This window comes from Acanthochromis polyacanthus, chromosome 4, assembly GCF_021347895.1.
Source record: "Acanthochromis polyacanthus isolate Apoly-LR-REF ecotype Palm Island chromosome 4, KAUST_Apoly_ChrSc, whole genome shotgun sequence".
Lineage (NCBI taxonomy): Eukaryota > Metazoa > Chordata > Actinopteri > Pomacentridae > Acanthochromis > Acanthochromis polyacanthus.
Window position 1 is genome coordinate 45,698,681 of NC_067116.1, and position 12,374 is coordinate 45,711,054.

Consider the following 12,374-nt stretch of genomic DNA (forward strand, 5'->3'; position numbering starts at 1 on the left):
CGCCGATATTTTATCAGTTTTCCTTCTAATGGTTTCCTTTCTTCTGCTTCTTCGTCCATTTTAACCCTACTGTTAGTTCGTGTCTCAGGAGCAGTAATGAGGTTTAATTATCCAAAAAATCCCACAAACATTGTTTATATTTCATTATTAACTCCATTACTAAATATTTTTATCAGTATTTACTGTAGTTGTGTTCTTTAGCTCTCACAGATCAGTTCAATGGGGATAATTCACTCATTTTGAACAAATTCATGTTAAACTTGTTTTTATGTACATTACAAAGACCTACATACAGAATACAACAGTTTACATGACATTGTTTTGTTTTTTATGGAGTGATGTTAATAAATGAACTTCTCTTCTGTTAAGTGGGTTTACAAATATGTGAATTAAACCATTTTATATGTTGTTACACTTTTTAAGCCACGCAGAATTTTATACAGAAAAAAATACTTTTAACTTTTTTTTCCAGTTTTTTTTTTTTGTCTTAAAGAGTCAGTTTGATCCACAACATAACAGGAGGGTTAAACAGTCAGATTTTAAAGGATGGAGATAAGTTTTTTTTGTGTTTTTATTTCCCTTCTTTAATGCTCTGAAACCCATAGGCAGGTTCAAAAGGAAATCTGTCTTTTAAAAACTAACAAAGGTACGTCATTTATCAGAGCCAGAAACTGTAAAAGCAGAAATAATCATGGATTTTTTTCTCCATTCTATGAAGCTGTAATGAATCATGTGTGACATGTGGGTCCTTTAGGAAAATTAAGCCTAAAATCTGCAATATTTCATCAAAATAACACCTTTCTACATGCCTTGAATAAAAATAGCCATTAATTAAGCATTTTTATTTACCAGATTCTGTAAAAAATAAAAAATAAAAATTTGCTGCTTCTCTCTGAAACATGACCATCAGTGGGTCATTTAACAACAAATGTGGTGATTTTTCAGCTCAGCTGCAGGTTCTGTTTGCACAGAAAGGACAAGAAACACGTATGAAAACAAATTAAAAATCTATGTAATAAAACATCTCCAGCATGCACAGTCACCTGTCTTTCCCCCACCTTTGGGCACCTGGATAAAAGTTGTGTATGTTGAGTTTTTTTTCTTTCTGATTTATGGCTTTGTAATGGTTTAACATGCACTGAAGACATTTCTGAGTTCTCTCTGCTTCTAGTCCTGGCTGTGCTGTTTCCATAGAGGTGCAGGGTTTATATTGTAGTAAAAAAATGAATCCACACTGAGTAAAGATGTAACGCCTAGAAACCTAAAACAAATGAGCGAAACATGTTAACTGTCCCATCGAAAAACTATTAAAAGCCCATAATTAGGCCTCGTTGCTGCTCTGAGGGACAGATTCCTGCATTATAATGAACTAGAGCGCTGTTCACTGGGAATAAAGTCCCAAAGATCACATCTGCTGTTAGTTTAGGAACTTAAAATAACAGAACAAAGCTGTTTTATTACTCCGCCAAGAAGACGGGGGTTTGATGGAGTCATGTGACAATCAGCATCCATCCGTCAGCAGCATCACTCTAAAACAGACCAACAGATTTGGATGAAATTTTCCTTGAAGCTCAGAAATGACTCAAGGACCAAGTGATCAGATTTTAGCAGTGATCAGCTTATAGTCTGGATCCATGGATTAGTTATAGATTTCTGTATCGTTACCAGATAGCAGCACGGCGTCACTGTAACCATGACAACCAGTGAACACTACATCAGCTGATTGTGATCCTACTACAAATCCACCTCTGAGGACTTATCAGAAATGATGGATAAGTCCTGATAAGGACGGGCAGCAGGCAGAGTAAAAGTCAGACAGTGAATCTGGAAGTGGGCAGAGAGAAATGCAGCCAGCTGGATGAGGAGAGGAGCTGCTTCTCTGAATGCTCAGCTTGACCTACTTTCTCGTCTCATTCTCTCTTTTTTTTTTTCTCTCTCCACTCGTTGCCCCTTCCTCTCTGATCCCCTTTCGTTTTGCACGAGGAACTAATAAGGACAATAAGTCTGGAGGAGGACTCCCGACAGACTTCCTATCTTTCCATCTCCTCCGTCCTTCAGCGCTGTCTTTCTCCACGTCTCAGCGACCGTGCAGCTCTGCTTTCATCTGCACTGTGACAATCTAACATCTCCTTTTTTAATGAAGCCTATATTACGTTTGGCGCCACTGCAGAGGCCTTAATAAGGGTTTGTCCCTGGAGGGAAGCCGTCATTAGGCTGTTTGTGATTGAAAGGACGAACATCGGCTCTCTGTTTGCATGCTATCCAACCTCACAGTTGTTTTCAGGCTCCAGAAGAAGGAGCTTTACACATCTGGCTTGCTTTTTGTGAACTTTTTCTGTTGCTTTTCAACACAAGATGTGATCAGGAATGTGTGTTTTTGCAAAGTCACAGGGAAGTGCATTGTCTCAAAGATGACGCTTTCTTTGTTCCCGTCACATTTTTCTCACTGGTGGCTCCTTTTTCTTTGCAAAACAAAGTCCTGCACCTTTATGGAAACAACACAACCATGACTCGAAGGAGAAAGAACTCAGAAATATCTTTTTTTCCACTTTGATTTTGTATTTTTTGCATCCTGTCTTCCCTACGTAAACACACCCTGCAGTTCAGTTTAAAAATCCCATAATTTTTGTCACCTAAATCCTAATCACATCTGCATCACTCATAGCTTCCCAACTGCACCAAGGAGCACAGATTTTTTTGTTTTTTTTAGTCATCTGATTAATTTGTACGGTTTATTTTTTGCAAATTTTTCAACAAGGAAAAAGAATTTAGTGTTTTTGATGAAATATAATTCTAGCCTCAGGTTTGGTCGTTTTCCATTGAAAGATGAGTAGAAAGCTGAAACTCTGATGCGTCTTTCTGTTTTTGCAGCTGTAAAAGCTGCAATTTCAGCAGTTTTCTAAAATAATACAGCACACCTTTGAAACTGCTGCAGGATTTGGGGTTTGGAGGGTTAGCATGTCAGTTTTGGATTGTTTTTGCAGCGTTGGTAGGTCATTGTTATTGAAGACCACGCTGAGACCTCCTGAGTTCAGCCCACTGTAACCTCCTGGTTAGTCCTGGAAGGTGCTTCAGGTTCAGTCCAACAGCTGAACATCTCACCACACAGCTCTCGTTCCAGTCCCACTGCTGAGTTTTTCTGTTCAACCTGAGCACGGTCAGCCCTCCTGTTGTCTTCATTTAACAAAAATATTTCCTTGTCTGAAAAAAATAAATCCAAAAATTCAGCAAAAAATTCCCCAAATTTATGGAAATTTGCAAAACCTTCAGGAAGAAAATTCCAATAATTCCTTAAGTTTCACTTAAAAGTTTTATTTTAAAAAATCCCCCAAATTTGGCAAGAAAATTCTTGTAAATATTTTCAAAAAATGAGTAAAAATCTTCCAGAAACAAATCCTAAAAATATCTAAAGTGATTCCATATATATCAGTAAAACTTCTAATATTTTCTTTAAGAACATTCAGAAAAAAAAATCAATGGTTGATTTTATTTCTGAATGTTCTTAAAGGAACATTTTTAACATTTTTTTCCACCAAAAATTGTTAAAAAAAAAACTCCCAAAAATGTTGACAATGTGGACATGAGAAGTTTCACTGTGAAAACTTTTTTTTTTTTTCACATTTTTCAAACCTTAAAACGGGTCGGTCTGACCTGCAGGACGACATGAGGGTTAACTGGATGATCCATTCTGCTGCTACCAGCTCACATGTTGTTCTCCTTAAGTCCTGCTAAACTTCACTACTTCTTCTTCATAAGCAGCTTTTTCATCCAAAGCCTAAACAATTAAACTGTGAGGAAGTGTTTAAATATCCAGTGAGTCATCTGTGGATGTGGTGCCAGGTTTTCCCCACATCCATCCCTGCTTTTGTTGTAAAACGTGAGTGGAATTAAGAAAAAAAGAAAGAAGTGACTCAGAAATTTCTCATTCATGCCTTCGATGTGGTTCCGTTTAACGCGGCAGCAGATGTGCTCGAATGCATCAGCGCTCTGTCATTCAGCCAATCAAACACCAAAACGAGCGGCTAACGAACAACCTCTCCCTCCGCCTGCAGACTACCGGACGGGGCCGTGCTTCACCCAGGTCAACAACCAGATGTGCCAGGGCCAGCTCAGCGGCATCGTCTGCACCAAGACGCTGTGCTGCGCCACCATTGGCCGAGCCTGGGGCCACCCCTGCGAGCAATGCCCCGCCCAGCCGCACCCCTGCAGGCGAGGATTCATCCCCAACATCCGCACCGGAGCCTGCCAAGGTCAGAACTCATGAACACACACCTGCTGGGTCTCTACTGTGACTAAGGGTAATACAGAAGGATGCACATTTAAACACTGAAATAATAACGGCTTTATTTATGTAGAACCCTAAGAACAGCGTTCACAAGGAGCTGTGACGGTCACAACATACAAAGGCAAGGCACATTTATTTCTGTAGCACATTTCAACAACGAGGCGATTCAAAGCGCTTTACAGAGACATTAAGACAGAAGATGACAACAATTATTAAAAGAAAAACAAAAGAAAACATTTATAAAATCATTAAAAAAGGTCAGAACAGTAAAAAGATCAAAAAAGAGAAAATCACACGAGACATGAGGAGACGAAGCAGAGCAGCCAATTAAAATAGTAAAAATGATAATAAGCTGGATGAATAGTTAGCCAGATTAGCACGCGTATCAAACAAGCGGTTTGGATTTTGACTGAGCAGCAGAGCGCTGTAAAACAATGTGAGCTTTAGAGTGAAAAGTAGTGCTATGCTTGTACCCACATCAAAAGTAGCCTTCTTTCAGCTTGTAACGGTGTAAAAAGTGATTTTATGCCAGCTTTTGACACCATTATGGCAGGTTTTGTTGGTGTAGAAACAATCCCATACCAGCTTTTATTGCTGTTAAAATGCTGCTCTTCTGGCTTTTAATCAGGTGGCATAAAAATGGTTTTACACCATCTTTTAATGGCATAAAAAGTAGCATTGTTTTAGCGTTTTAAAATGTAAATAGCACTGTTATGCCAGCGTTTGACTGTGAAACATGGTGCTCCTATGGTTTTTGGTAGCGTAAAAAGCAGCATTGTAATACGTCTTACTGGAGTACGGAAGCAGTAACGTTCATGTAAAAAGCTGCTGATAACTAACATTGTTTTCATACATTTCTATGGAGCCCTGCTGCTGTGAAAATCGATGTTCCACCGACGTTTGACAGCATAAAACAATCATCCTTTTGATGTGAATCAGACTGAAGTTGTTCTACTTTGCAGACATCTGCGTCTGTTTGCACTCATCACGCTGTTCCCCTCATTTACTGTTCCTTAACTTATAGAGATCAGCCATCAAACAAGAGAACGAGGCAGTTTAAAGCTAAAGAATGAGACTGGGGGTTAAAAGTTAGAAATTAAAAATCAAAAAGTCAAGTTAAAGACGACATCACACCAAAGAACCAGGCAGCTAAAATAAAATAAACAGGACACAGTGTAAAATAGAACACTAAAAGGAATTAAAGCTCAAAGTAAACTTCACATAAAAGCGGCTTTCAGAAGTGATTTAGAAGAACTCCACAGGTCTGCTCTCCTCAGCCACATCATTCCACAGTCCAGGTCCTGATTCCTCAGATTTAAGCCTCGACAGGAATGGATCCACCACCGTAAACGCTCCTTCATCACCATCATCATCATCATCACAGCTGTGACTCCTGACCCACAGCACAGCTCTGAGGGCGTTTACATGCATACAGGACACAAGCTGCTGCTTTCCTGTCTTATTCTACAGAAGCTGCAGCAGGTTTAGGTGTTGCTGTGCAGTCAGGATATCAGTTTATCCATCAGACATGCTGCACTTCACCTCACCTTTTACTGAACCCGTTTCCCTGCTGCTCAGAGTTCACTCCACCTCCTTTACATCTCAGTTTCTCTTTGCAGGACCGCTGGGGGTAATATTTAGCTTGTAAAAACAGTTGTGTAATGCAACGTCATTTCAGTTTAGTAATTTTTTGTTTTGGCACGTGAACTTCAGATTTTCAGCACTGCAGAGGAACGCTCCCATCTGCTTTGAACAGAGGCTCTTTTATAAGATCCACTGATTGATTTTTGGACATTTCTCTCGGTCTGACATCCATTTTTATGTCATCTAAGTCTTCTGCAGCAGAAAATGCCTCGTTCTCCTCTGTTTGCACGAGTATCAAATGGTGGGTTTTATGCCGACCAAAGCTCCAAAAAGTGCATCTCTTTTGCATAAAGTCCTCTTGACCTCAACTTTTTGCAGAAGAGGAGCGAGCACAGAGAGCTTCCGTCTCTTTAAATGCCTCACTGTGATAACTTTCACTGCTTCATGTATGGAAACAGCATCTCAGTAGATTTCACTAGAGCAGTGGAAAAAGCGACGTTATGATACTTTTTATGTAAAAAGCGGTTTTCTGCCAACTTTTAATGCTGTAGGTCTTTTGGTCTTTTAGGTGGCGTTTGTGTTGAAAGCAGCATTTCAGTCCGTCTCACCAGAGGACCGTAAAAAGCGACGTGATGTCAGCGTTTGATGGCGTGAAAAGCAGAATCCTTTTGATTTTTGCAGGCATTAAAACTGACTCTTTGACTTTTGATGGTGTAAAAACCATCTCACTAGAGTGACGTAAAAGCAGTGGTAGTCCAGCTTTAAAGGCTGTGAAAAAGGGTGCTGTTAATGGTGTAAAAACCACCGTTATGCCAGCTTTTGACAGCATTAAAGGCCTTAATACATCTCACTAGAGTGACCTCACAACTGACTTTCTGCAAGCATTTACTGTTGTACGTAGTGACGCTCTTTTGGCTTTTACTGCTGTTAAAATCATTGTAAAAATGATGTCTTAATACACCTCATTATGCTAGCAGTTAACAGTGTAAGTAGTGAAGCTCTTTTGGTTTTTGAGTGTAAATAGAAGGCTTGTACCAGCTTCACACGGTGTAAAAAGTGGAGCTCTTTGGAGTTTTGACGATGTACAAAATTCTGTCTCATACATCTCACCAGAGCGCTGTTAAACGTGCCTCCATGCCAATTTCTGATGGTGTAAAAAGTGCTGCTTTTCCAGCTTTTCAGTGTAAAATGCAGCACTCTTTGGATTTTGACTGAAAAGCAGTGTCCTGATTTATCTCATTAGAACGCAGTGAAAAGCTTCAGATGGTGTTAAAAGTAGAGTTATGCCACCTTTTAATCACGTAAAAGTAGCATCCTTTGAGCTTTTAACGGTGTCGAACGTGATGTTTTGCCAGCTTTTGTGTGCTGTGCCACGTTTTGTTGGCGTAAAAAGCAGCGGTATGTCAGTTTTTAATGCTGTGAAAATGGTGCTCTTCTGGCTTTTAATGGTGTGAAAAGCTGCACTATGCAAGCTTTAGGTGGCATAAAAAGTGGTTTATACCATGTTTTAATTGCATGAAACAGTAGCGTTCTTTTAAAACAATCTAAAAAGCGCTGTTCTGCCAGCTTTTGACGGTGTGAAAAACGGCGCTCTTTAGATTACTGATGACGTAAAACCTGGTCTCAGTACATCTCACCAGAGCGCTGTCAAAAGCTGCACTATATGAACTTTACACGGTGTAAAAAGTAGTGGTATGCCGCCTTGTAACTGCATAAAAAGTAGCGTTCTTTCAGCTTGTGAGTGTGAAAAATGACGTTCTTTTGGTCCCATTTTGAAAGATCTTACTAGCGTCCCATATAAAGCAGCACTATGCCAACTTCTGATGTCATACAAAGCTGCTGATAACAAACATTGTCGTCATGCATTTCTATGGAGCCCTGCTGCTGTGAAAATCGATGTTCCACCGACGTTTTTACAGCATAAAACAATCATCCTTTTGATTTGAATCTCGTGCAAACAGATTGAAGTTGTTCTACTTTGCAGACATCTGCGTCTGTTTGCACACAGCACTCCGTCACGCTGTTCCCCTCATTTACCGGTAACGTTTACAGCGTAGATTAAACAGAATCAGGAGACCCAGAGAAAGAGCTAGATGTGAACCTCTTTCATCAACATTCCTGCTGCTGGTGTCCCAGAACCCCCTCGGTCCAGACCAGACTCTCTGCATGCTTCTCCAATAACCTGCGACCGTGACCAGACTGAGCAGTGAGCCTGCATCAACAGATGACACATGTGGAGGTCGTGTCCCCCGTTAAGAGTCCAGCCAAGCCCTTTCCTGCCTCCGTCCAGATCCTCTGACTCGGACACTCTCTGGCAGATGGTGAAAGCTGGTGTCTGGATGCCGTCATGGCGGGACAACATGTTTTTGCCCGAAGTGTTTTTGTTCTGATCTCCACTCGACCTGGCAGCACTTCAGCAGCATCGGCGCTGCAGACGTCGGGTTCAGGGGTTTTGCTTTTGAGGATTATAGGAGGCAGGTGTGAAATTCTTACACAATGTGAAGCTACGAGACATTCAGTGAAATCAAGTTCAAGCTACAACTTTCAGGCAGAATCTAAAAAACTCAGTCTTAATAATTATTACACTGACGAGGTGCATGTTTGAAAGTACTTCAAAAAGTTCTTTGGCCTTACCTGTAAACAAGAGAACTCCTGTTTTTGTTGATAAATGCAGACTATAAAGCCTTATGACTGCTTACAGTGCAATACCACAGAGCGCCACTAGGTGACTGCTCCAACCAGCTCTGGCTCCCATTCACTCCCATTCAAACGTCAGCATGAATATCTAAGTCAGTTCATTTTTTCTACTCGTCATTATGATTCATTTTGTTTAGTTCCCTCCTTTTGATCAGATTTCTGTCGATCCACCTGCAAATAATTCCATAACTAAATAGAAATAAGACCTCAAGGTGTGTAATATTTGAGGGAATAAGTTTCTTTTGCCGTCCGCTCTGGCTATGTCTCACTATCATTATTCTATGAAAAAATGCTTGGGCTTGTTTATATTTCTTTAAACCAATCACAGTCGTTGTAGGCGGGGCTAAGTCAAGCATGTAGCTTCGGTTAGAACATTTGCACCAGCTGTGAGTGAAATGGATCCAAATCCTCTGCAATTTTCAGTGCTGCCCGTAGAAAAGTAAATGGAAGACAGAAATAGTGACCATGCAGGATAAAACCACCTGAAATTAACGGATTATCCCCACATCAGACATCCGGTGGGTTAGATCAGCTCAGGAATGATCAGAAGCTTTGAAAAGCTCCTTTCCAGATCCATTTACTCTTCCAAATTCGGTCCCTTCTGACCAAAGAATGCAAAGTCAAGCCTTCAAACCTTTATACAGGTCTATAAACCCAAAGTTTTCCATCAGAACTTCACAGTGTAATCAGATCATCAGTGCTTCACCTGGTAGGGGTTTATTGTTGGAGCTGATTTGGTGAATGTTTAATGCTCTTTTCATAAAAATTCTGCTTACCTCAGGGAATAATTTTTATGAAGAAAACTGGTATTTGTTGTAATATCGACTATAAGTGAATTCTTCCATGAACGAGGACAATTAAGCCCAATAATTAGGGGCTGGAAAATGTGTTATTATTTATGTGCAGACACCTGGCAAAGACCGATGTACGTTCTTAAAAATATTACTTCCATATGACATAGTAAATCTGCAGTCCACCCAGATATACGTATGTATGGGAGTGTAAATAATATTTATGAGATAAACTGAAGAAGGTAATGCATCTGGGATCAGTGAGTGATTTGTTTTTAGCTCCACCACTTCCTGACTCTGTGCTGCCAGGTCGCTCACATGTTGAAGGTCTGCCAGCGTAGACCATAACTCACTTCACTCTGAAGAACTGTTTCTGTCTTCTTTCTTCTCCCAAACTCTCATTTTTACTCTCACACACACTATAGACACCTAATCTGCCGGAGAGCCTCGAGCGACGTCTTTCTGGCAGCAGCACAAAGCAAACATGACCGTGAATCCAAACCTAAGGATCGCTCTCCAACACGCTGGCCGGTCCTGGTTTTCTCTCTCTGAGTTCCTCAGCAGCAGATGGAGCTTTAAGCAGCAGCGACTGAATGTTTTCACGTGATCAGAAGCGGGCTGTTTGTCTGCATTCATGTGATCGTGTGGTGTGTGAGCATGCAGCTGTTTGTGGAGGCGGAGCTGCACATTCACAGTGCACTGTAAAAAACCATGACCTGTCTAACAGGAATGTTTTCTGAACAATTTTCAGATGTTTTCCCCAATTTGTCAAATTACAGTGACTAGTAAAGCTGCAGAGAAATCCTAACTGTAAAAAACTATAAAAAAAACAGGCCTAAACTATGACTAATCATTAAAGATTAGTATTTTTACTAAAGGTAATTTGTTTTTAGACAATATTTCCCTGCAAAGTTGCACATTTTAATGTATTTAAGCATCAAAAAGCAGTTTTACAGATTTTTTTATTGTATTTAAATCAGAGAAATTATTATTATTGTACAGATATTTTGCCATTACTTTTTTACATTTTATATTTTTTTTCAGTAATAGTGTTTCACTGTGTTTTTGTTCTGGCCCTGTTGCTGCCAGACTTTCACCTTTTTTTGTTGTTTTTTAGATTTTTTTTTTTTTTTTTTACGGTGCGCTCAGCGTTTGGTGGCACTGAGCTGATGAATAATCCCACTGTGAGTGGGTGTAAATCCCCACATGGACAGGATCAGAAGGATCCACGGTTTTTACAGGAACCCACCCACTGACATCTGCCCAGTACTGGTAAAAGTGAGTCACATTGAATTCTGGGAAAAATGTGCATTAAAAAGCGAAAAAATTTCCTGTTCAAAGGAGGACTGAAGTGGGTCTTTCTGGATGCGGTCTTCCTCTTTCTGGACGCGGTCTTCCTCTTTCTGGACGCGGTCTTCCTCTTTCTGGACGCGGTCTTCCTCTTTCTGGACGCGGTCTTCCTCTTTCTGGATGCGGTCTTCCTCTTTCTGGACGCGGTCTTTCTCTTTCTGGACGCGGTCTTCCTCTTTCTGGACGCGGTCTTCCTCTTTCTGGACGCGGTCTTCCTCTTTCTGGATGCGGTCTTCCTCTTTCTGGACGCGGTCTTCCTCTTTCTGGACGCGGTCTGTCTCTTTCTGGACGCGGTCTGTCTCTTTCTGGACGCGGTCTTCCTCTTTCTGGACGCGGTCTTCCTCTTTCTGGACGCGGTCTTCCTCTTTCTGGACGCGGTCTTTCTCTTTCTGGACGCGGTCTTCCTCTTTCTGGACGCGGTCTTCCTCTTTCTGGACGCGGTCTTTCTCTTTCTGGACGCGGTCTTCCTCTTTCTGGACGCGGTCTTTCTGGATGCGGTCTTCCTCTTTCTGGACGCGGTCTGTCTCTTTCTGGACGCGGTCTGTCTCTTTCTGGACGCGGTCTGTCTCTTTCTGGACGCGGTCTTCCTCTTTCTGGACGCGGTCTTCCTCTTTCTGGACGCGGTCTTCCTCTTTCTGGACGCGGTCTTCCTCTTTCTGGACGCGGTCTTCCTCTTTCTGGACGCGGTCTTTCTGGATGCGGTCTTTCTCTTTCTGGACGCGGTCTTCCTCTTTCTGGACGCGGTCTGTCTCTTTCTGGACGCGGTCTTCCTCTTTCTGGACGCGGTCTTCCTCTTTCTGGACGCGGTCTTCCTCTTTCTGGATGCGGTCTTCCACATCACCGCCTGGCCAACTCACTGCAGAACAAAGAACAGCGACAGAATCTGTTCCAGAAACAAACTGAAGTCGCTTTAAGTCGCGTGTTTGCTGCTTTTTGTTTGGAGTTATTTTGTGCAGGTTTTGGTTTTATTACAAACATGAAATGTTCCTAAACTCTGCAGACACAAGTGATTATTACAGCTCTTGTTTTCTTTTGCGTTTGCCTCCTCTCACTGATTTCTGTTCCTGTTTTTCCTTCTTTTAGATGTGGACGAGTGCCAGGCAGTTCCAGGTCTGTGTGCAGGAGGAAACTGCATCAACACGGTGGGATCCTACGAGTGTAAATGTCCCGCCGGCCACCGTCAGAGCGAAACCAGCCACAAATGTGAAGGTGAGTCTCTGAGCAGACGTTTAAACGATCAGTTCTTGCAGCTTCACTGTTGCTCATCTGCATATTTAACTTCTTTACAGAGATGAAAAAGAACCATCAGAATCCGTAAAATGTAAACTGAGTGGAGCTGTCACACGTATCCTGAAAACTCACTGTGACGGGTTGTTTTTTGGATTTTACTCGCTAATTCTTCATCTAGGCTGTAAAACAAAATAACAAAGGCAGTTTCTGAAGTCTAGCGACAAGACAGCACCTTTCACATGAAGCCAGGATCAGGAAAGTTGTTCTGAAGCTAGAAAAACCTCACCATGACCAAATTAATGACTGAAAAAACTGAGATGTTTTTTACACTTTAGTAATCAACTGAGCATCTAAAAGTACATAAACGTGCATAAATTGAATTGTTACCAGTTATAAAGGAACTTTAATTAGTTGCTGAGTGTTGATCGGTTTGACAG

General features: G+C 41.3%; 1 protein-coding gene across 1 annotated transcript in view; it reads left to right on the top strand.

The window, feature by feature from the left end:
- Positions 1-12,374, top strand: part of fbn2b (fibrillin 2b) — a 121,560-nt gene that overhangs the window by 46,100 nt on the left and 63,086 nt on the right. The window contains 2 exon segments of the mRNA XM_051946915.1: positions 4,053-4,250; positions 11,791-11,916. Coding sequence (XP_051802875.1) covers positions 4,053-4,250; positions 11,791-11,916 — 324 coding nt within the window.